At 40.8% G+C, this 26,170-nt stretch overlaps 1 protein-coding gene across 1 annotated transcript in view; it reads left to right on the forward strand.

Annotated features, from left to right (window-relative positions):
* Positions 1 to 15,658: 15,658 nt before the first annotated feature.
* The window catches only part of LOC113618557 (metabotropic glutamate receptor 8-like), a 201,416-nt gene continuing 190,904 nt past the window's right edge, over positions 15,659 to 26,170 (forward strand). Inside the window, exons 1-2 of the mRNA XM_027102772.1 lie at positions 15,659 to 15,772; positions 21,759 to 21,975. Of these exons, the coding sequence (XP_026958573.1) occupies positions 15,659 to 15,772; positions 21,759 to 21,975 (331 nt within the window). The remainder of the gene's footprint in view (positions 15,773 to 21,758; positions 21,976 to 26,170) is intronic.

The following is a 26,170-nucleotide window of genomic DNA, read 5'->3' on the forward strand; positions in this document are numbered from 1 at the left end:
GGCAGCCTCTCTGCTAATGGGTGGGGTTGTGTTCCTGTCTTGCTAGTTGTTTGGCATGGGGTGTCCAGCACTTGAGCTTGCTGGTCGGTGAGTGGATCTGGGTCTTAGCGTTGAGATGGAGATCTCTGGGAGATTCTCGCTGATTGTTATTACGTGGGGCCAGAAGGTCTCTGGTGGTCCAGGGTCCTGAACTCGGCTCTCCCACCTCAGAGGCTCAGGCCTGACACCCAGCTGGAGCACCAAGACCCTGTCAGCCACACAGCCAGGTATGTGGGCGGTTTCTTGCCTTTTGGGAAGTCTGAGGTCTTCTGCCAGCATTCAGTAGGTGTTCTGTAGGAGTTGTTCCGCATGTAAATGTATTTTTGATGTATTTGTTGGGAGGAAGGTGATCTCCATGTCTTACTCCTCTGCCATCTTGAAGATCCCACAATTCATTTATTAATCATCACACTGTGGGTATCATTTCATACATTTCTACTTTTCTTTTTTAATCATAACTGTTAGCCTTTGTCGAATTATACTTCCCCTCTGGCTTCTGGATCTGCCATTCCCACAGCTATCACCCCACTTCAGGCCATTATGAAAGCCTCCTTAGATTTTGCAGTAACTTCATAACTCTCTCCCCACCTCCAGTCCCTTCATTCTCCAGTGTATTTTAATATATCCTGCCAGGTTTAATTTTATAAAGCACAGCTCTGATAATGTCACACCATCACTAAGAAAGGAAATCTCCTGTGGCTGCCCCTCACCTACCAAATTAAGCACAAACTCTTTGTACTGGCCTTCAACATTTTCCACAAAACATCCCCAAACTTACCTCTGTGTTGAGTCTCATCCTACAAAGCATGCTTCAACCTGTTGATCCATTGGCATGGAAGATCCTTGGAAGTAGGAAAGTTACCTTTGACTTTGCCATGTGGGCTGTGCTCTTTGAAATGTCTTGTGGAGAGACCAAGTCAAATTAGGTGTAAAAGTAGTAAAGAACTTTGGGTGTTACTATCATAGAAAGTATTCCTTCTGCATTTATGAGATATACTTTTTCTATCTAATAAAAAACTTTCCCTCATTCACTACTTAATTAGTCTGAACTACTGAAAGGCAAGTTAAATATTGATTTTTTTCCCCCGTTTGTTATCAAGTTTTAGTGTAATGATTCAGTGTCCAGCTAACTTCCAGGGGTGACCAGTGAATTTCTGAGTATTATTATGAATTCGTGCATCATCATATACTTACATTCATTTTAGTTATTTTCCTTCTTGATGCACGTTGTCCCATGCCAGGTAATGAATCCATTTCTTTTAGATTTTAGAACATAGAGATGACAACGAATAAGCCATTAAAGATAAAATGACATTCACCCTTTATAGGCTTATTTATTTTAGTCTGAGCTCTGGGTCCCTCTGGACTCATTTGAGAAACAAAATGGTAGTGATTAAAGAAACTTCTTGTTCTCAGTGAAGGTCATTATTGACACTTTATTTTATTGTTTCTGTAGGCTTCCTTGGTCTTACTTTGTTCTTTGTTGTAGGCTATGTTCATTCATTTATTCATGTTTGTTGACTCTTTTAATACTAGGTACTGGGGACATGACGCTGAATACGATGGACAGCACTACTGATTTTTTTGTTGTTGTTTTCTTGGCTATGCCAAGTGGCTTGTGGGATTTTAATTCCCTGACGACCTGGGATTGAACCCAAGCGCTTGGCAGTGAGAGCATGGAGTCCTAACCACTGGACCACCAGGGAATTCCCCAGGGCTACTGTTCTCGTGAAGCTGAAATCCTACAGGAGATACAGACATTAAACAATAAATTACACAAATAATAACACAATTCCAATAGAAGTGGGTGTTGTGGAGGAGAAACTCAAGAGTGTTATAAGCAGCTGTGTCAGGGGGTTCTGACCTGTTGGAGGAAAGGGGCAGGGAAGGTTTCCCTGAGGAACTGCTGTTTGAGCAGAGATCTGAAGGATGAGCAAGGATTTAGGTGAAGGGGGTAGATGAGCACAGAACATAGCAAGTGAGAAGGCCTTAAAAAGAGAAGAAACATAGACCCTTTGAGGGCTGAAAGAAAGGCCACTGTGGCTGGAGTGTGGAGACCTAAAGGATGATTGAAACAGTTTGGAGATCATGTAGGGAGCAGGCCACACAAGGCCTTCTAGATCATGGTAACGATGGTACAGTTTTTTAAATAGAGGGCTATCATAATCAGATCTGCATTTGGCTGGAGAGTGGGAAATACATTAGGAGGACACAAGAGTGTCCACACAAGAGATGCCACCAGAGATCCAGGTGAGAAATGTCTGTCTTTATTTCAGAAAGTATTCCTTGTTTTAAAGTCTTCTTTGTCTAGTCATAGCTATTTTAGCTTTCACATGATTAGTATGTCTATGGTATATATATATATATATATATATATATATATATAATTTAATATTTTATTTATTATTTATTTATTTATTTTTGGCTGTGTTGGTCTTAGTTGTGGCACATGGGATCTTTGTTGAGGCATGTGGGATCTTTCGTTGTGGCACGTGGGCTCTTCCTTGCGGCGCGCGGGCTTCTCTCTAGTTGTGGTGTGCGGGTTTTCTCTTCTCTAGTTGTGGTGCACAGGCTCCAGAGCTCGTGGGCTCTGCAGCTTGCGGCATGCAGGCTCTCTCGTTGAGGTGTGTGAGCTCAGTAGTTGTGGCACACGGGCTTAGTTGCCCCAGAGCATGGGGGATCTTAATTCCCCAATCAGGGATCGAACCTGCGTCCCCTGTATTGGAAGGCGGATTCTTTACCACTGGACCACCAGGGAAGTCCCTGGTATATATTTTATCTTCTTACTTCGAACTTCTCTGTGCTTTCATATTAAAGTGAATTTCTTTTTTTTTCAGCTTTATCATTGTATAATTGACAAATAAAATTATAATATATTTAAAACGAACAAGGTTCTTAGTATTTAGCAACAGAGTCAAGGGGAAACTTGTACAGATTTCTGGAGCTTTTTCTCTGCTTAGCTGCCTCTTCTCTGGTTCTTTGACCTACAAATTACTGTCACTTCAGTTTCTTTGAACTCTGTTTTCTCAACTCAGTGGGATCACCTTGTTTGGTTTGAGATGTCCCTCCCTACTCCACAGTCCAGAAGGTGCCTCTGGCAGAAAGCCAGGGCAGTCAGAGGGCTCACATCATTTGTTTCCCTTTCTCAGAGATAGCAGTCCTGAACTGCTTCTTGTCTAAAGTAGTTATTTCATGTATTTTGTCCAGTTTTCTAGTTGTTTACAGTGTGTGTGTGGGTACATCTAGTCCCAGTTATGTATTTATTTATTTTTGGTTTAAATGATCTGTGATTAGAACACAAAATAAAACACGTGTAAAATAGAGATTCGACCAACATGGTTGAATAATAATTTTGATGTAATTGAATCCTATTTTTCATTTCTTGCTACAGAAATTTTTTAACTACATCTGGGAATTTTCTAGAAATTTGTGAAATGCCTCTTTTCTTTTTTAACAACTTTATTGGAGTATAATTGCTTTACAATGGTGTGTTAGTTTCTGCTTTATAACAAAGTGAATCATTTATACATATACATATGTTCCCATATCTCTTCCCTCTTGTTTCTCCCTCCCTCCCACTCTCCCTATCCTACCCCTCTAGGTGGTCACAAAGCACTGAGCTGATCTCCCTGTGCTATACGGCTGCTTCCCACTAGCTATCTATTTTACATTTGGTAGTGTATATATGTCCATGCCACTCTCTCACTTTGTCACAGCTTACCCTTCCCCCTCTCCATATCCTCAAGTCCATTCTCTAGTAGGTCTGTGTCTTTATTCCCGTCTTACCCCTAGGTTATTCATGACCGTTTTTTTTTTTTTCTTAGATTCCATATATATGTGTTAGCATACGGTATTTGTTGGGACCTAATGAAACTTAAAAGCTTTTGCACAGCAAAGGAAGCCGTAAACAAGACCAAAAGACAACCCTCATAATGGGGGAAAATATTTGCAAATGAAGCAACTGACAAAGAATTAATCTCCAAAATTTACAAGGAGCTCATGCAGCTCAATAACAAAAAAACAAACAACCCAATCCAAAAACGGGCAGAAGACCTAAATAGACATTTCTCCAAAGAAGATATACAGATTGCCAACAAACACATGAAAGAATAGTCCCAGTTATTTTATCATGACTAGAAGCTCGAGTCTGTGCATTCAGTTTTGATCATGTTGAACTTAAGGTAAGTTTGAAATTTCTAAGTGGAAGTCCATTATCCAGTTGGTGTTAGATTTGCACTTTAGAGAAGAAATCTGGGTTGAAGAGAAGAATTTGGGAATTGTAGTAGTATGGATGGTGATCAGAGTCATAAGCATAATTGGATGTTATCACTTGTGAGAATGAAAGTATGTGAAGAAAACTGGGCTTTGGGTCAGGCCTCAAGGAACTTCACTTTCAAGTCCCAGGCAGAGAAAGATGAACTAGAGGGATGACAGAGAAGGAACTTCTAGAGAGGTAGGAGGAAACCAGGAGAGCCTGTTGCAGAAGCCAGGGAAGGTATTGTTAAGATTTTCATGATAATGATTGTCAAGATTTTAATGATGCTGGTTCAGGTGAAAGGAGGACTGAGAATTGGCCATTGGATTTTGTGACGTGAAAAGTTTGAGTGGCCTTGCCCAGAGCAGTTTCAGGAGAGCACTGGACAGAAACCAGGTTTAATGATGAGGAGAGAGTGGGAGGTAAGACAGTAGAGAGGTTAAGTTTAGACCATTTTTAAAAGTTGAGTTGTAAATGGAAGCCAAGAATTAGCTTGAGAGCTGTAACTGGATGAGAATATCAGAAATGGTTTCATTTCTTTTCTTTTTTAAAAAAAGTTTTCATTTTAAATAGGGGAGCATTGAGTGTACAGAAATGCTGGTGGGAAGGACCTGGCTGAGAGTATAAGGTTAATGATTAGAGAGAGAGGCAATAATCTATAGTATCAGGAGCAGAAAGGCTGCTGCACGTTCAGTTCATGAGTTGAGACTTGACATTACATAGAAAAAGTGATATATCTTCTCACAACAGAAGGAAAGGAGAGAAAATGGGTGCACAGGAAGTCAGGTTTGTTGATTTGGTGGTGGGAAATTGAGAGCTATCTTTAACTGATGGCTTCTACTTCTTATGGAGAATGTTTGAAAAATATGTGTCCCATATTGACATAGATCTGAAGAACTTTTGAAGAGAATTTGGTAATGTTTAACCAGAAACAATGGACAGAATAATGCAGTTAAGTCTGTGTAGGCCCAGACATTTTAATTACAACATCTGGCTGATGATTAGTCATGAAGGGACTCAGTGACCCAGAAGACTAGAATGGATGGAATGAGACTGTTACTGAATTCAGGTTTAGCTGCTCATGGCTCAAGAATCCAATACTGAGAGACAAATGTTGGGTGAAAGGAAAGATAGCTTTATTGAGGAAGCTGGCAATCCTGGGGAGAAGGTGGACTCGTGTCCCAAAGAACCAACTCCCCACTGCTGCTCAGTGGGCAAGAGGTTTTAAAGGGGAATTTCAGGGGTGCACAGGTGGGTTGAGGGGTCCTATGTGCAGAACAGCACAGTTAGCTCATGTGTTGGTCTGATCAGCTTCATCTTGATTGTTTTAAGTACAGTTAATATTCAATCCCAGGGTTGGTTTGCTCCCTTTTCCTTGAGGTGGGTTCTTGGAATTGTGCAAGATGGAGCAGCTTATGTCATGGCTACAGTCTGGTCATCACGTAGTTAACTTCTTCCACCTGGTGGGGGTTTCGGTGGCTACAAGACAGCTCAAAAATATTCTGATACGGCTCAGAATATTATCTGTAGCCCTTGAGGAGGAACCAAAGGTCCTTGACTCTCTTTAATGGCTAAACTATTGTTATTTTGTCTTGCTTTACTATTTTCCTTTGTTTCTGTATTTTCTTACTTCTCTGATTAGATTTATTCTTTGGGAGTTGGGGAGGGGAGGTCTGTCCCAGGAAGGCCCCATAAGGTCTTGCTCAGTTACAAGACAACCCTGAACCAAGTCTCCACCAGTCCAGAAAGATGCCTGCCAGATCATTATGTCAATGGTAGCCCCTGAGCAAGGAAGGAGAGAAAACAGTGGCTTCTTTGCCTGTTCCATCCTCTGCTAGAGGCTCCCGTTTCTCTCCTCTTTCCAGCTTTCTTTCCCTATTTCTGACATTCATTTCTCAAGCCTCACTGCTGTGTCTATCCATCCTCTTCTCCTCAATCTCTAGCTTTATTTTTCTAATTCTGGTTTCTCATCCAATCCTTAACATTCTTCTCACTCTTCTTGATCCCTCTCCTGAAAATAGTGTCTTCATTACTTATTGAAAACTTTTTCCCCCATATTTCAGCATTTCTACATCCTTCTCTTCTTGTGTGTTTGTCCTCTTGCTTTCTTTTTTTGTAGCCACCTTGAGTCCCACTTGTTCTCCCACTCTATATTTGTTTACAAAAGAAAAGTCTACATTTTCAGTATGCAGTTTCAATTTGAGATTGATTATATTCTTAAAAGCCATCTGAGCTGCTTTAAATTTTCTCAGATTTTATTCCTTAGAATGGAAAAAAAAGGGCATCCAAAGAGCAGTATGTAAGTCTCATCAAGTTTGAGGTTGAAATAGTATTTTTTTTTAAAGACAGAAGTGCCTGAAATGTTTTTGTTTTGTTTTTCGCTTCTTTTTTAAAAAGCGGGGCCGGTGATATTTACATATAGTCTGGCAAACCATTATGAAAACATTTACACATTTAGATTACTTAGAAAATGAGAAAGAATTGGAAAAACAGTGAACGTCTTCATATCTCTAAATTATGGTCTATGAAAAAGGATGTAGCTCTTCATAAAAAGAGAAAAGTATATTTTCACTTAAGCACCAAAAATGTGGGAAGATTTTGAGAAGTACTTTTATCAGGTAGGCTGCAGATATTAAAAGTTAGGAATCTGAGTTGTCTTACTGTGACTAGTAGGCAGTTAATCCACAGCACACCTGGATCATCTACCATGGACAAAGTACTTTGCTAGCATCTGTGAAAGGATACCAGTGTAAACCCGAGCCTAAGCTCTCAAGCCAACCCTTTGATAGGGAGTAGGCATTAGGAATACATTTGATCTTCAAAACTCAAGTGCAAGAAACTTTTTTCTTCTGTATCAGGTAACTCTGGCACTGAGCCACATTGACTAGGGTGTTAAGAAATTCAATCACTGTCATATTTTGGGCCTGTACTTCAGTGTCCAGTGCTGTGGAGGTGTTTGCTGTAGAGACGCTCACTGTAGTCCCCATGGGCTATTTAAAGGTGGTGACTCCAATCCTCCCATGGCAAGAATAGGAAAGGGGCTTCTTTGATGAGGTTTCTGGGTTCCTGGGCACTGGGAGGGAGCAAAATGGTGATCTCCATCATTCTGAGTCCCAGATGAAGCACCTCTCTCTCTCTCCATTTCCATTTCCTCCTCTTCAAACCTTGCGTGATCCTCTTTCTCTAGATAATTCAGCTGTACAGTCTCTGTAAACGAAGGCTTCTGAAAACAAGGCGTGTTTATTCTCTAGGGCATACAGGCTTGATTGCTCTTGGGGAGGGCACAAAAGGGAAAAAAAGGAAAAAAGTTTTTTCACGGGTCTTCTGAAACAACAATAATTAGATTTAAAAAGTCTTAATAAATTGTCATGCTGCATATGAATACTATGGGAAACATTGATAACAAGGTACATTGCATCGTATATTTGACATTCAATCATGCAGCCTTTGTCAAATTTTTATTTTTCCAAAACTCATTACTTATTTGTAAATAAGTAAGAAACATATTTAAAAACCTCTTACTGACTCAATACCGCCGTGATGTATTCACTGGTCTATAGATTTGCCAGGACACTAAAAATAAACTTTATGCCAAAATTTCATGCAAGAATTGAAACATAATACTCTTAAATATAATTTTTGAGTAGTTGGATATTCTTGAAAAGAAATGTCTACCTGTAAGGAGATGTTGTTCACCTTAGGGGACGGGAACATCGGTTCAAGGCACCACCTTCTTCATCAAGTGAACCTAGAGAGCGCTTGTATATCTACCCGTGATGACAACATCAGATCTACCAAAATCATCCTTGCAATTGACGCATTTAAATCCCTCTGAGCATGATATGGAAAAATTTCAAGAGAAGATATAGGGCTGCTGAGTACACATTCAACGCTTTAGACTAGAGCAGTACTTCTCCAACTTTATTGTTGGAGCACTACCTGGAGATCTTGTTAAAATACAGATTCTCATTCAGTATGTCTGGGGTGGGGCCTGAGGTTCTGCATTTCTAAGAAGCTCCCAGGTGATGCTGATGCTGTGGGTTTGTTGACAATGCTGAGCAGCGAGGTTGTAGAGACTCCCGTTTCTGTAGTCAGTGCTGATAAGTTGACTTTTTTGCAATGTGAATATATCTTTTATACCAAATCACATGGATACTTTTTTTTCCTTTCAAGGCATTTTGTACCTAAATTTAATTTTTGAAAAAATCTTCATTTGTGGCGGCTAACCTGACCAATGAAAGATATAAGAAAGATGAGGGCCAGACAAGGTAGACCAAAGTCATGCATTGTGTACTGTAGATGGAACACACTCAATGCTGTATAGACAGAAACTGTTACAATAAAGTATGTAGTAGTCACATACATTTGGAGCCAGACTGATGGGTTTCCTGTATTTTGAGACCCTTGGTGCACCAGTTGGTTTCCAGTTTATGCTGCGGGAGAGATGGCAAGTTTTGGATGTGTGGTTTTGACATACCAGTTGGACACTCAAGAGGAGATTTCAAATAAGTAGAACTTGGGTGTGGAGCTCAGCAAAGAGATTTAGTCTGGATGTATAGATTTAGTCTGGATGTATAGTTGGTGGGGTCCAAGCTCCAGCTGAACCATGAACTATGACCCCGAGGGAGTTGTGTATGGGACCAGAGGAAGTAAGGACAGGGAACTATGGTTGCTTCCTCAGAAATGTGAGCGCTCATGGAAGGCAAACCTACTGAAGAATGAACATTTAAAAGTGGACTTGAGGTAGTGGAGGGCAGAGGTGCTTAAGAGATGAGTCAGGAGTCAGACTGCCTAGATTTGAATCCCATTCTGCCATTCACAAATTATTCAGCCTCAGAAAAGTTACTTAACTTCTTCAGATCTCAGTTTTCTCATCTGTATAATGGGGACAGAGCGTGTAGCACAGTTCTTGGCTAATACAACATGTTAAATAAATGTTGACAAAACCAACCAAACACATGAACACACATACATGGGCACACGTAGTGTTTCATGAGTTAGGTGTGCAGATGGGATCTGACACATAAAGGAGGTTTGTTAAGGGCAGTAAGCTGGCCTTCTCAAAAAAAGATTGTGGATGGGGCAAAGATGGGCAGAAAGGCTAATCAGTCCACTTTGGGGAAACTTAATGTGATGCCCTTTGTATACTAAGATGATGAGATGATGTTTGTCAGGCGAACATGGGCTTGGCACATTCTCCAGTGTGGAGTGGAATAATGGAATCTGAGTCATTTACATTATTTCATCTACTGTTCCTCTTATCCAATCATGGCCATTTTTGAAGTTGGCTATTTGTTTTTTGGATAAGGAGTGGTTTTTCTTTTTCCTGTGAAAATGGAGCTCTAAGTAAGACCTTTAATCTCATCTGTACCCTCTTGTAACATACGGAATTCACCAGCTTAGACAACATCAAGGAAATGAAAATTTCCAGTCGTATTTAGTATTCAGAATCAGTACCTGGAGGATGCCAGCTGGTGGATAAATAGTCAGTTGGAGACCAGGATATCAATCAAGGTGGATAATCACTGAAAGTCCAAGAAATCGTCAACTGAGAAACTTATTTGCACAGACAAATGTCCCTATCAAATTCTGCCTTATTTCTGGGATTCAAATCATGTATTATTGAGTGGCAAAATGCCAGTCTAAATGGAATATTTGCTAGATTAAGTTTTATTGACTTCGATTCATCGGTTATAATTGCTAACTTTTTATTCTTTAGTGTTTGAGTGCTGTCATGGTTGGGGGGAAAGTTGAAACACAGTGGTGATTGCACAGCAAGGAAATCAGCAGAAGAGGAAAATTAAATGCTAGGTGATGGTTTGAAGTCAGCAGTGAAGGGAATGGGTTGGGGGAAGAGTTAAATTTTTAAGTGATTTAGCAAGTGATGCTAAGAAAGTGCCATGCCATCATTGGTTTTTCTAATATAACAAATCATAATTGATCATTTTTTTTGTGTTCATGTAAGAGAACCTCGTTACAGAAAATCTTCGCTGTCCTAAACAACTCATTGCAAAATTCTCCTTCCCTTTTGTTTGAAAGAATACTTAGAGACAGATTTCACTTTGAAATCCCAAGCTGCTTGAAAACTTTGTTGAGAACGTATCAGAGAAGTATCTTTTACTCTGAAATGCAGTAGAATCCTGGCAGTAGTGGTTAGAAATAGTGAAATCAGGGAGTGACATTCTCCAGGTCTCTCTGGGATGCTGGGTCACTGAGCACAGTCTTTAGAGGTGGACAGATCCGTTTATTTCTCTTTCCTCCTCCTGAGAAGTGCCGAAAATGTGTATCATCTGAAAAAAAAAAAAAAAAAAAAAAGGTAGATTATTCTCCTGGGTCAGTTCTAACCTGCTTCTCATGTCTTTTGAAATACTATCCCAAAGCTTTCACTGTCTGCGTAAAAATGAAGAGAGAGTTTCTTTTTAGTTTTCAATCACCTTTTTTTTTTTAACTTTTTAAAGGAAACAAATATTTGAGCTTATAAGTAATATTAAGTATACATTTATTTTTTCCTGGGTTCTTGTGTTAAAGTTGTTTCTCTTCTATGGGCTTAGTTTCTGCTGGATTCATTCATTCTTTCATCGTCCACCTATCCATTTATTTGTTCATTCATTCCGGACCCCTACAAACCTCAGGATCTATGAGAACATGATGCAGTTGCCTGCTGATAATTACATAGTTATTTTCTTAAATAGTTCCGGTATGAGAATCCCAGATAGGCATACGCTAGTTAATAGTAGTATGTGTAAAAAGCAGGGGAGCAGTGGTCTTTGCTTTAATATTATTCCGCCTTTAGCAAGTTTCTAAAATTAAGTACCTGTCAGTCGACTGCCCCTCCTACTCACTTGTACACATTGGGTGGTTTACACATTTGAAGGAAGTCCGAAGTGAGAGGCAATCTGTGGCTGGTATTCCATTTCCTGTTCGCCCTCATTTTTCGTGTGTCAGCTTAATGTCATTCCTCAGGGAAGCCTGCCCAATGCCCACCCCCGCCCCCCAGATGAGTTACTCTTCGCAGCCTGTGCTCCTTTTTCACAGCAGTCATCACAAGTGCTGTTAAGTGTTTATTTGGGTGATTGTTTATTTAATGCCTATCTTTTCCATCTGACCATATGCTCTGTGAGGGTAGGGGGAACCATGTGTTGTCTATGGCCCAATTCCCAGAGCCTGTCATGGTGTCTGGCACATAGTGTGAGCTAATTTGTTGAATGAACTAATCAAAAAGTAACCACTAAAAAGACATTAAATTTAATGTAGCCACTAATCAGAAAAAGTGTGCATATTGAATTAACCTTTTTCATCTGTGTGTAATACTGCATAGGTACTGGTTATCATTTCCTAGAAATTACAGCATACTGAAGTGTGTGGAAATTAGAAAAGAATACGGTGTTCACTTTTTTTTTTATAAGGGAAAATTGAAGATCAGGAGAAACCATAAACTAGAGGAACTGTAGAACTAGTTGGAATATTAAAGTCCCTTCCTTAAAAATTATAAAAAAATAAAGGTTTTAAATTCAACTTGCTATTAGAACTTTTGAATGTATATACGCAGGGTAGTTAGGCTTAAAAACTCCCACATTGCTAGTGATTTGATAGATTATAACAACTCTTTCCCCTAGGGGCTGCTGTGCTTTCTCATTGTAAAATGTAATTAGCAGATGTAAAGAAAGGTTTATTAATCTTATAGGATATAACTATGGCTGTTTATATGTAAATTCTTCCACGTTCACGGATTGCTTGTCTTTCATTTTAAATAAACAGGTTAGAAGTCAAATGTCATTACCAATTTGATTAAAATCATTACAATTCTTTTTTTTTAACAGGTCACTACTTATTTTATTTATCAAAAGATAACGCTAACTTAATTGGCCTAGTTTTAGGGTTGGAATTTCCAATAGCCAAACCAAAATGTCTAGTGTAGATGTTCTGCCAAAAGTATTTGAAAGCATCAAGTTATAAAAAGAAAAAAAAGCAAAATAACATAGAAGCCTGGATATCTGCACCACCATCCGTCGGTTTATTTAAAGTGTCTAATGATCAATGATGAATGAGGCTGGGGATGGGTAGCTTCTGCTCGCCCCTCCCGTTTACCTTCTCTCTTGCGCTGTCTGTTCCCTCTCCTGGGAGGCAACTCTGTCCAGACAATGTCAATAGGTTCTTTGGCCCCTTGGTTTCCTGTGGATTTGGTCAAGGGGAGAGCCAGCAGGAGGTCAGGGAGGGCAGAGTTTGGGATATAATTTCCTGGATCCCACCCTGTACTGTCGCCAGGGGGTGGCTGTGTCCCTCCCTCTGCGGGGGTGGGTGGTCGCTGCTTCTCTCAAATGGTTTCTGTCCGTGACTCCTTCCGGTTTCTGTAACTCCTCCTTCCTCTGGTTCTTAGGGCACAGGGGTGGCAACTGACCCCTTTTGACTCTACTTGACTATGGCTTTCCACTGTCACTCCCTCTATACTACCCCTGCCTTGAAAATAGACCCCTTATTAACTCCCCTGAGTTACCTGAATTCAAGAGTGCCCTTGAATTCAGGTAACTCAGGGGAGTTTTCGCCCGAGTTTTCTTCGCTTCCCAGACTCATACAATACCCTTGAACAAGTCGTGATAAATGCACCCTTTTAAAACTCAGTAGAATACATCCAAGCGGATCATGTGAAACCCAGAGATGACATTGTAGTGTAACATATATGTCTACTTTCAGGCATACATACATATGTACAAAAATGCATTATTCATCTTTTGAAGAAAGTGTACCTCCTATGACTTCGTGTTCTTCATATTTGCCTCTGAAATTTCAGATTCACCATCAGCAGCAAACCCTCTTTGAATTATTTATCTGCTAGTGAGAATGGATTGACCTTGTCTCATCCTTCTCTGATTGACTCTGTTATAGGTGCTGTGCATTTGTGAGAAGGAAGTTTCTGGTGAGAGGTAAGGTCTGTATCCTGGCTCATAATAGAATTACACTTATGACCTTAAATGTTCTAACCATTGCTCATACTTAGTTGTGTTAACTGACCACAGGCCCTTTCACTACGCGTGTATAATTAGATGTTGCTTTCTCTGGATGAGCTGATGTTGCGGAGAAGGATAACGTTACAAGGATAACGTTACATACAATGAAATCATTCTCTCTCTCCGTGGCCTCCACAATTTCCCGTTTCAATAGACCACCTCTCCTTTTCTTTTGCTAAACCCCGCAGTGCATCAAAACACAAAAACTTGGGTCCTTCTCTGAATCAACGGTGGGAATTCAACTGAGAAGAGAGTCATGGACTAATTTCACATTTGGCATTAACTTGTACGAACAGGAAATTTACTCTCTGTCCACTGTGTGGATTTCTTTGAGCAGGTCCTGGTTTGGGAGGGGAATAGTACTTCAGAAACAAATTCAGGATAGTCGTCACTCTTATTATTACTTCACGCTTTGGCCCCACGTTCCTTTCTCCTTTTCCCTCTCCTCATTCCATTTTCATGAATCTGAGAGGAGCATGAAAGCTCAGGGTAGTGTGAGGAGGGGAAGGTGTGTGCTGAACATTGACTTCTAGCCCCAACTCCTCATTTTTATCCAATTTCTAATTAAATACTCACGTTTTGCCGCAAGCAACTAGTAGTTTTAATACCAGAGAGCAGTCAAATTTGAAAAGACAAAGTTAATGGCTGTAATCATTATGCTTTTCTGGACCTGGTTCTGCAGTGAAAACAAATCCATCCCAAGACCAGGTGGCAGGAAGCTATCATAGCGATGGCTGCTGTTGCTAAGGCCAGCATCACTGAAGAAGTGCTCAGACAAGCACTACCCCCTGAGGAAGAGCATGGCTTCAAGCTGATCTTTCACTGGAGAAAACCAATGATGCTATTGAAAGGCACCAAGAACCCAACCCGCCAACCTCTTCTACCATTAAGATCGACAATCAATGGATGAGGTTTTTGTAGAGATGAAAAAGCACGAAAACCTTTTTAGTAGGAATTGATGGTGAAGATGTGTGTGGCTCAGGTCTTAAATTGTCTTCTGTCTGCAAATCTGTCCTCAGATGTATGTGAGTTTCTTGCAGGAAGGCTTACATTTCCTGTGATCCTCAGGGGCTTCCTCTGAGCTGTGCTTTAGGGCTCATTGCCTGTCAGGGGTGTCTTGGCTTCCTATGGGATCCTTGGCAAACCAGAAACTGGGGAAAATGGACATGGGATTCATGTCATTTTAAGCAGATGTGGAAAGTTTCAAACTTAACGTAGTATTTTAATGTGTAAACAGTAGGGAACTTTAAAGAGGCACCTGGGGTGGAATTGTAATCTTCTTGGGCCATGAAAGAGTATCTAGGGTGGTAAAAGTCTCTCGGCCCCTTTGCATCTCAGTAACATCCCATCTCACCCTGTCAGTCGTGTGGCGTTAGATTCAGTGACTTCAACAGGGAGAGACACAGTCCACCTGAGGAAACTGTAAGCACTCTCAGCTCTGTCTAGAAAGTGTATGAAGCAATGGGCATGAGGCTTGGGGAAGAAATAGGGCTTGGCTGGGCCAGGGAACAGAAAGGAAGCCAGTCCACTGAGTCAGGTTAGCAAGGGGAAAAGAGGTCAGATGCTGAATTGCAGGGTCCTGTGGAAAGAGTTTTAGGCTTTATTTTAAGATTATTGGGGAAATGACTGAAGGGCTTTCAGCAAGATTTTGATATTACCTGATTATTATTATTTTGTTTAAGATCAGTTTTGTTGCTGGTGTAGAATGGATTTGAGAGGGACAGGAATGGAAGCTGGAAGACCATCAGGTGGTTTCAGGAATCCAGATACCACAGTGGGTTGGACTAGGTCAGGGCATGCTGTTTTGTTCTACCATCCCTACGGCATGGCCTGAGATGACTTCCTGAATGTTAGATTATGTCTAAGTTCTGGCCAGTAGGAAAGGGGGAGGGGCATGAGAAAGGCCTGCTGTCTCCCTTTAAGGACATGTTTTCAGAAGTTACACTCACCGCTATACTAATGATCATAGCTGCAAAGAAGGCTGGGAAATGTAGTTTTCTTCTAAGTGGCCAAGTCCTAGGTAAAAGTCTGGGGTTCTATCTGGAAGAAGTAGAAAAGAGACACTGGAGGACAATAATATCTGCTAACTACTATTTAAAAAGAAAAAAATATATATATGTTTGTTTTTATCTTTAACAAAATAGCTAAGAAACTGTACATGCATTTCTTTTGAAATAGAACTAAGTTGAGATCTAAGTTAAACTTTTGGAATATATTAGAGTATGTCAGTCCAAGATTCACAGAATACCTAGCTAATGCAGATCAAGTAATTAGTTTTATTAAGAGCTGGGCAAACACCAGATAACTTCCCAGACACATGGCTGGATTGGAAAGGATCCAGCATGGACTTGAGGCCGAAATGGGGCCTCCTACATCGCATCTCAAGCTTGGGACCCGCTTCTGCCTGCACAGAAGACTTGACGTCTCTTATTCAACCAGTGGCGTGGACTTCATGCTCTCTCACACACCTGTTGTCAGTAGAATATGGAAAGTGGTGGGCTTCTGCCCCAAGAAAGGAGCCCCTACCTGTTCTTCTTACCACACAGGGAAAAGAAACAAGCCTGGGCTGTGTGTGGGCAGGTCAGAGAATGAAGGCAGAGCGTTATCCACTCTTGCCCAATAAGCACAGAACTCTGACCTCTCGTTCAGTTTCTCCTCCCCTTTGGGAGAATACATAAGAGGAGGAGGTCTGGGTAGGAAACATGCATTCTGGAACTCCCCAAGAGGGATGAGGTTGAGGGTAGGAATCTCTTCTTTTATAGGCTGAAGTGAAAATATAGTGGGAGAAGGAGCGGGTTTTTTTTCGAACCAAAACAATTATCAGGAAATGGAAGCTCAAGCAATTTTTAAAGCAGGGTATGGTGATGGGTATCTTGAGTCGTGCAACTGATTGCCGCAGATATGCTTTATCTGGGTAATGGAAACTGGCCGTATTTTAAGCACACATCATATTCTTATGAAACCTCAGCACAAGGAAAAGAAGAAATGGGAAAAAAAGGCAAAATGACAGGTGTTTCCAAATGGTGCAATTTGGAAAGGGAAGGAAAACATCCTGTAAGTACAAGTGATGGAGGAGGCTTGGGAGGGAAAGTGGATGGAGAAGAGCTAGGAGGTTAGGGCAGGGCTGAGGGTGGGGAGGCAGGGCAGCGATGTCCCTTCTACAGAGACCTGGAAGAGTGGGTGGACTGGTAGGGTTCCGGCACACTCACGGGATAATAGAAGAGAGGTGAATAAAAGGACCATTTATAAGGCGTGGGCACAGTTAAAGTCCCAAACCTGAGATGGGGAGAACTCGGGAGCTAGCAACCGTGGGAAGACCTGAAGGGCCACGGGCAGTGACTCATCATAGGAACCTGGTGAGGGCCTCAGCCGCGGATGAGGACTCAGGTAGAGAAACACGGAGTGAGGGCTGTGGCGGGGGAAGGAGATGGGGACTTCACTACTCCCTTCTGTCTTCTCCTGCCCTCACATCTTCTGTAGGTGCCTCCCACGGGCCAAATTCAACTGAAAGCCTAAAGTGAGGGAGCCCAGGTGAGACAGTCACAAAGCAACCTCCTAGGACATACAGCAAGATGGAGAACATCGAGAGGCACAAATGGAGAAGAGCCCACATGACATTTTGGTGGAATGTAGGGTAGGGGGCCATGGTGAAGAGGCTGTATCAAAATTCCTGCTGCAGTTTGAGTAATTAATTGCCTCCAAACATTCATTGAGCACTTGCTCTATTAGGTGCTGGTGACACCAAATAAATCAACAGAGACCTTGTCCCTGAGGGGCTCCTAAGCCAGCACACAATTGTGTTTATAATGGCAGATGATGGAGGCTGCGGGACAAGGGGCAACAAAAGACAGCTCTGCCTGGGAGTGTTAGTGAAAGCTTCCCAGGGAGGAGGGGGTGGGTGGGTGGATGGATGGATGGATGGATGGATGGATTGAAGTACAGTCTATTTACAATGTTGTGTTAGTTTCAGGTGTACAGCAGAGTGATTCAGTTATACATATATGTATCTATTCTTTTTCAGATTCTTTTCCCTTATAGGTTATTACAAGATATACAGTATATAGTTCCCTGTGCTATACAGTAGGTCCTTGTTGGTTATCTGTTGTATATACAGTAGTGTGTATATGTTAGTCCCAGACTTTTGAGCTGGATATTGCATTTGTGCAGAAGATCACCGGGTGGAGGAGAGGGGTCTCTCTACACAGAGAACAGCGTGGGCAGGGATGCAAGGTGCCATCAGGGTATGACAGCAAAGACTTGAAGTTGGGAAGGAGGATGGGACAGAATCCGACACCAGGGCTTCAGGAGCCAGACTGAAAAGTTGGGATATTATCCCTTGAAGGGGCAAGTGGGACTTAACAGAAGCTTATAAAGAATGTGACATCTTACAAAGGATGAGCTGATGCAGAATGCATTCCTTAACACCTCTTTTCTTGGTACACTCTCCTTTTCCCTCTCATTTCCCTCTTTACTTCTATGCCCCATCCACCACATTTTTTTTTTTTATTGTTGTTTTTGTTTCTGGTAGCTGAAACCTCCAGGGTGAAGGGATTAGTTAGGATGGATTCAGTGTAGGGAAAAGAAAAAGAAACATTCCAGGTTTAAAAATAATTCCCACTTTAGTTGCCAGTAGGAGTTTAATTTGAGGGTAGTGGAAATATTGGGGATACCAACACAGAAATTAAAATACTGAATGAGCCAATGCTTAGTGGTCGACCACAATAAACTAAAAATGAGATGCGACTCCATGACAATTTGAAAAGTCTTGAAATAGGCTCTGTATACCCTGGCGTCTATTATTGTGGGCTGAGACATAGCAAGAACTGAACAAATGAAAATACAAACACATACTCTCACGTTACTTTTCCGCACATTGATCCGCAAAGAGAAAACTCTCCAAGACTTTGCGGAGAAAGTCCTTTACCTAATTATTCAAACAATCATTTCTTATCTGCACTTTTATTTTATATACACTTTACACCTGTTTAATTAATCCTACACATGATGCTGACTGCTAATTAAACAGCCCTGAAAGTGACTGACTGAAGGTAGTAATTTGAGATAATTAGTTTTGGTTTCAAACACTAGATTTTCACACTTTGTGCTCATTTTTAGAAAAGGGTGACTCATTATTATAGGCAGGGTGGGGGCTGTGTAGGGCATTTTCCTGCTGGACTCTGGGCAGCTGAGGAAGTGGGAGGATTATTATACATCCAAATAGGACAAGGAAATGGTAGAGTGCTGTAGAATTTGCTAGAGAATGCTCCCCATCCCCTCCTACACACACACACACACACACACACACACACACACACAGAATTCCTTCCAAAATGAAGGTCACGGGCTTCTCTGGTGGCGCAGTGGTTGAGAGTCCACCTGCTGATGCAGGGGACACGGGTTCGTGCCCCGGTCCGGGAAGATCCCACATGCCGCAGAGCGGCTGGGCCCGTGAGCCATGGCCGCTGGGCCTGCGCGTCCGGAGCCTGTGCTCTGCAACGGGAGAGGCCACAGCAGTGAGAAGCCCACGTACCGCAAAAAAACCCAACCAAACAAACAAAATGAAGGTCAGGCTCATGGATCTTTTTCATTAGAACATAGAAATGAACATGCTCTTGATCTCTGGGAAAGTTTTACCTAGTAAAGTGTAGACCTCACTGAATCATCCATTGTCTCTTTCCCTGGTCCTCTAGAAGCAAGCAAGAAAAGGTAAAAAAAATTCAAGATTTGGTGTGTGGTTAGAGATTTGGACGGGTGTCCTTGCTAAGTAGTTATCTGCTACAAAGACACAAAGCCTAATCAAGGGGACAGTCTATCGAGAGATGGCTGGTGTATCTGGCAGAGAAAGCGAAAGGGCAAAAAGGAGGCAGGTCAGGACTAGTTTTCATGATCCCACAATGTTAACAGGCAAGTTATTTTGGTCCTACCGGAAGAATTGGGTGTGAAATAGGCTAAATCATTTTTTGCAGGCAATATAGATAGACACAGGTTACACAGAAGCGGAACAAATCCTGCAGCACCCTGGAGAGCTCCAAGCACATTCTTTTACTTCTCTTCCCGGGGGCAAGGAGGCTTTCATGTCTTAGGATGTTCAATGTCACTTCACTGGCTACCAATACGGACTAGGACTCTCTAGACCTAAGAAAGGTTTGGATACAGATGTTGAGGGTTTATAAAGGTGTCAAGAGGAGAGTCAAAACCTCCTTGTGGCTTGGGAATCATCTGGCCAGGGAGTGATAAGTGATGGTTGGATCCCAGAGTGCGTAGCCCTGTTTAGGAAGATGGAACGGTAGCTTCTTTGACATCAGAGCACTGACATTAGCTGCAGGATCTGATGGAGAGCAGAATTAATGGTTTTATGTACAAGTCAAACCTGCATCTTCAACCAAGCAACCTGAGTTAGTGCATCGTGGAATCATTTTGACCTCTGAACTTTCACAACACAGCAAGGCAGCAGAGGAGTAACGAGATGCACATCTCTTAAACTCCAGATCCCACAGTATTATTGCCCACTTTTTAGTTGTTTTCATTCATCTCACAGGAACCTCAAAAGAAACAAATCAAAAATTGAACACATCATTTTTGTCTTCCAGAATCTCTCTTGTTTTTCTGTCTTGGTAAATAGCAAACATCGTCTACTCAGATACCAAAGCCATAGAACTGAGAGTCATTACACATTCTTCTTACACATTTCCTTGTCTTTTAGATAGTTACAGGTTCTACACCCTTCCTTTTTTCCACCTGCCCCTGCCTTATTTCAGTTTTTATACTTTCTTACATAGATTTCTGTAGTAGTTTTCTAACTGGTTGTCCTGCATGTAGTATGGTTTCCCTTTAATTCAGGTTATCTCTAAGCATAGCGTGGGTCCACCTGCATCAGATTCTTCTGGAGGGCATATTAAAATGCAGATTCCTAGACCTCTAGACATCCTAAGTCAGAATCTTTGGGAATGGGGCTGCCCAGGTGGACACTGAAATTTGAGGGTTGCTACTCTCCCCACTGCTGCCAATGTGATCTTTCTAAAACAAAAATTTGATTATGTCATTTCCTTGGTTACAATCATGCTGTGCTTCCCCATGGCCTTGGTAATAAAATCCACACTCCTTGTCATACCTGACTAGCCCTTCATCCTCTGGTTTCTGTCCAGCTTTGCAGTTTTCCTTCCTGACATTCCTCCCTTGGTATCCTGCATTCCCACCATGTGAAATGCTGCAATACCATACCATGCCCTTTCTTTTTTTTTTTTTTTTGATGTGGACCATTTTTAAAGTCTTTATTGAATTTGTTACAATGTTGCTTCTGTTTTATGTTTTGGTTTTTTGGCTGCAAGGCATGTGGGATCTTAGCTCTCCCACCGGGGATTGAACCCTCACCCCCTGCATTGGAAGGCGAAGTCTTAACCACTGGACCTCCAGGGAAGTCCCACCATGCCCTTTCTTGACTCTATGACCTTGGACATGCAGTTTCGTGTGGCTGAAATGTCCTTCCTGGCCTATATGCCAGATTTCCTGCATCTTCCGTGCTCCGTCTAGCCTGCATGTCCTTCTGCCATACTTCTTTAACATCCCTGTATTCTTCTATCCTAGCACTTTTCACTGGTGGAGTAAGAGTCTTCACTTGTTTATACGAGTGAATATTGCATTTCAAACATTTTTAGGGGTAGATTTATGGCATGCAGTTAATTTGTTTCTCAGCTTGAATTTATTTAGGAGAAATGACATACGATCTCTAATTTTGAATATCTTCTAGCAATTCACCCTTTTTATGTCAGAAAATAGTCTCTTTTCCTAAAGCAATTGTGGTATGGATTCCTGTTTTGTGATTTTTCTTTTTTGAGGGTGGGAAGGCTGGAAAGATGTTATAATTAAAAGATACATGGTTAGCTATTCCCAAATCTTATTGTGGTGTGTAGTGATTATATCAATAAGCAGTGGCTAGACTTGCACAACTATATATTTAAAATACTTTACCAAAAATATAATCTTAAGGCTGAAATGGTATCAAGCATAAAAATAGCCTCATGTTAAATTCTCTGTTCATTATTATGTAGCCTTTATGTCCTAAAGCCAAAGATGATTTCAGAGGTGACTTTTTCTGAAGCATGTATGTACATTTCACGTTCATTTCTGCCTCATTTCCACACCAGAACTTATCATGTACAGAATAAAAAAGCAACAAAAACAAAAAGCACAAATGCTTTGCTTTGGCTTCTGAAACAATGGGACCTGAACCCAAACGAAATTCTTTCTTACTGTTTAGAAATGTGCTTTGAAAGAAAGCGAGTCCACAGACCCTTATAAAATACGTTCTAATTAAATTGGTGGTCATGAAACCATATTTTGGCTGCAGGCTGATCTGTCTAGGTTTCTGGTATAGCTTTGGCTATTTAGTCTCTCGTGTGACGATCCATCATTTGACAGCATTCCTCATGGGTTGAAATGACCTGTCATTTGTTTCGCAGATACCTCAAATCAGCTATGCATCCACAGCCCCAGAGCTAAGTGATAACACCAGGTATGACTTCTTCTCTCGGGTGGTCCCCCCTGACTCCTACCAAGCGCAAGCCATGGTGGACATTGTGACGGCACTGGGGTGGAACTATGTGTCAACACTGGCTTCTGAGGGCAACTACGGAGAGAGCGGTGTGGAGGCCTTCACTCAGATCTCGCGGGAGATCGGTAAGCGTATATTTATCAGATTATCGCATTTGGAGATGACAGGTTGCAGAAGTCTGAGCACCCCCAAGAGCTCTCTGATCTGTATGCGATAATTAGAGCTCCTAGAGATACGTGACCCAGGCTGTCCACTCTAGGGGGAAGCTGGGTTTATTATAAATGATTTTGTTGTTCTTGGTCTATCAAGGTGACACTTTGGTGCTAATTTAGGAATTAGAGCTCCTGACTCAGGCGAACATTTTTTAAAGCTGTCTGTTTTGACGAGGGACTTTGCTGGCACATTAGAGCCACTGTAAATTTGAATAAATGACATGCTATTTGATTGTTCTAGATGGAGGTTTACATTAGCGAGTCATTAAATTTTTTTAAAAAGGCAGTGGGATTTAACATCCAACACTAGAGGGAATTAAGACTGGTAATCATCTTAAAACAGTACTGAAGTAGCCCCCAAGGCTATACATAAGCGATATTCTTATTCTCATGTTTCACTTTTTGAATTTTTATTCTTACCTCAAACTCTGAAGCTTACAGGGGGATTAAAGGGCAAGATGTGAAAACTTGGTTAAAACAGGGTGCTCGTGAACTCTGTCCCGGGTTTTTTCAAGGTTCTCATCCAAATCTCTGTAGGTGTTTTACTACGTGTATGTTTAACCACGAGGCTTACACTGCGTGGAAAAACCAGAAAACAAAAACAACTTAGGGCATAAATATTATTGCTGACTGGCCAACAATATAACTTTGTGGTTGAAAGGAGACATGTTACCATTACTTAACAAATGCTATTGTTCTTACTAAGAATTACTGAATAAAATTTGCATATTTTTCTATAAAAGTAATAACAATGTTTTGTCGAAAATTTAACGTGCCCTTTAGCGGTTTTTGAGTAATTTTGAACTTGCAGGAAATTATATTGATAATTTATTGTTTTTCTTAGAAGCTTCAGTGCAGGAAAAGACCATGGGAGTGATTTGGGTTTATTCCCTAATTAGCAAAGACAAAGTTATTGGAATAAGGTTTTCTCTCGAAACACTTGAAGATGCCTGCGATCTGTTCTTCTGCATATAACAGAACATGGAAATTTATTATACATAATATTTGGTGTGTTTACCATTTGTTCCAGTGCTATGCTGTTACAGAAAATGTAGAAAAGACCTGGTTTTGTTGGAAAGATTGGCTTAATTTATTTAAGGGACAACTATTCATTCCTGTTGTAAATATCCAAGATGCCATAACCTGTGCTGTTTGGAATTTTAATTTATATCACTACTGCTATAAAGATGATTCAAAACATTCAACTGAACTTTAAATGAGGGTAAATTACATTACCTTCTTGGAAAAGAATCCCAAGTTTATCCTTAGGAGAAATGCCCACTCAAATGAAAACAATAGCTTCTGAAAGCAGGGTTAATGCATTATTTAAGCAGCTGATGTCGGTTCTCACCAAAGTGGTAATTCAACGACAGAAGGAAACTAATAGAGCACGTATTGAAATGAGAAGTTTTCTGCAGTGATCCTGTACATTCTCAACTATAGGGCACATTTTGTGTGCACGAAACAGATTACTATGAAAAATTCAGTACAGGACATGATTTGCCAGTTGTTGAAGTATCTGATAAAATGCATTGTTCTAGAAGTTAAGTGAGATCGCAGTTTTACCCTTCTTACTAAAAAAGAAATATTTTGTTTTCACTTTTAAGGAGCATTGCTCTTCTTAGGTAACTGTCACCTAAAAGGATTCAGACGATACCATTAATTATTGCTGTCTCTATCTTAGTCATTAGTACGGGAGAAAATAATTTTAGTGCCTTGTGTAGGATGCTCTTGATAGAGCAACCTGTTTCTTCTGTGTTGATCCTTTCAGTATTCTGTGACGTGATTGGCTTTCCATTCTATTTCAGTTCTCACTTATCTGGGGAATGGAGGAGGGCTGGGTTGTCAATTAATATGCAGAATACTGAAAAGGCCAAATTAGTACCACACTAGAGTATGCCATGGAATATATTAAATATCAAAATCATCCCTCATTTTAATGACAAAGATTTTATCCAGAACAAAAATAGCTGAAAATGAAACCTTTTACATGACAATGATATTAATGGGAATGGCATAGGGTAGCAACTTAACCCATTCTGAAATGATCTGATGCCTCTAATGAAAATTCATTAGTTCTATAACATTTGCTCCTCTTACTACGACGTTGAAGACATCTCTGTCACTGTGTTACTAGTGTTTTTAAAAATCTTAGTCTCTTGACTGAGAAGGAGATGTATACATCATTTTTTGGAGTGTCTGCCTATTAATGAAATTGTATATTTTCCCGACTCTTCTAAATTTTCCTGTACTCTGTTCAGGATTTCTCTTTTCAAGAACGTTGATTGCCAAGAAATTTCAGTGTAAATTGAGGCTTCCTATGTTTTGTCTCCGATTAATGCTGACAGATCATAATGGAATGATAGTGAAAGGAAAATCTGTTTAGTGATACAATGCCTGTACGGTTTGTTTAGAACGTTTTTCATTTTAACAAAATCTGAGACGTGGGGAAGTATCCTTCGTGAGTCTTGGAGAACGAAGTTTATGAGTGAATGATGGTCATGAACACAGATGCCCGTGATGTCTCTTCTCTGGTCACGATCCTTCTCAGGGAGAGAGGGACAGGAATTATTTGATAAAATAAGACAAATAGCCCCTTGATATCCTAGCTGTTATAATCTCAGCCCCTTGACTATAGCATTTTTATTGGAGAAGTCAAAAGAAAAATATTTGGGATCAACAAATAGCACAATTTGACTGGATCATAGTTTGTGTAGTGAGGTATGGAAGACAAAACTGGAAGACTTTGTGACAAGGACACATAGGTGAGCACTTTACCTCATAGGATAGTAATTTTATCCTTTATTTTCTAGACAATGGAGGAAACTACCGAGGAGAGAGGGGTCTACTAGGATATGTATTTAAGACTTTGCTAATGAGAAGCGAAAGATGGGGAGACCAGTTGAGAGGCCTCTGTAGTATCAGTCTTAGCCTCACATGGGGTAGTGGTAATAGAAGTGGAAGAGGGAACAGACTTGAGAGGCACTTGGAGGTGTAGTCTCTGGAACTTAGCAATTGATTGGAATTAGAGCTCGAAGGTAAGAATAAAATGAAGCTTGAAATTCTGAACCCAGGCAATTGGGAAAATGCAAGTACCATGAATAGAAAAGAGACAGTGAAGTGGAAAGGTTGGTTTGGGGTGGGAAGCATAGTTTGGTTATGAACCCAAGAAACTGTCAGTACTGGTACATACCTTTGTGGAGAAGAGCAGCAAAGAACATTGATCTAAAGCCAAGGCAGGAATTGAGCTATAGATCTGAAGCTCATTCAAATTGATGATTGAGGTGGGAAGGGTAATTGCTGAGGTAGAACATGTAGTAGAGTGTGAATTAAAGGGGGTGGAAGATACACCCTTGGGGAGAAGCTTTACATAAAGGTGTGGGATGACAAGCATTGGTGAGGATGTAAAGGAAAGGGAAACCTTGCACACAGTTGATAGGAGTGTAAATTGGTGCAGTCATTATGGAAGATAATATGGAGTTTCCTCAAAAATTAAAAACTGAACTACCACATGATCCAGTGATTCCACTTCTAAGTATATGTCCAAAGAAAATGAAATCAATATCTTGAAGAGATACCTGCACTCTTGTGTTCATTGTAGCATTATTTACAATAACCAAGATATGGAAACAAACTGAGTGTCCGTTGATGGATGAATGGATAAAGAAAATATATGTTAAATGGGATATTATTTAGCCTTAAAAAAGAAGGAAATCCTGCCACTTGTGACAACATGGATGAACCTGGAGGACATTATGCTAAGTGAAATAAACCAGATACAGAATGCTGCATGCTGTCACTTATATGTGCTCTCACTTATAGGTAGAATTTTAAAAAGTCAAACTCATGAAAGCAGAGTGTAGAATGCTAGGAGCTGGTGGGGGGTGGTAGGAGAAATGGGAAGACGTTAGCCAAAGGAAATAAACTTTCAGTTAAACAGGATGAATAAATTCTGAAGATCTAATGTACAGAATGGTAACTATAGTTAGTAATACTGTATTGTATACTTGAAATTTGCTAAGAGTTGATCTCAAGTGTTCTCACTACACACACACACACACACACACACACACACACACACACACACACACACACACACACACACACA

This window comes from Aethalodelphis obliquidens, unplaced genomic scaffold, assembly GCF_003676395.1.
Source record: "Aethalodelphis obliquidens isolate GAN/ISIS:26980383/991018 unplaced genomic scaffold, ASM367639v1 scaffold5, whole genome shotgun sequence".
NCBI lineage: Eukaryota > Metazoa > Chordata > Mammalia > Artiodactyla > Delphinidae > Aethalodelphis > Aethalodelphis obliquidens.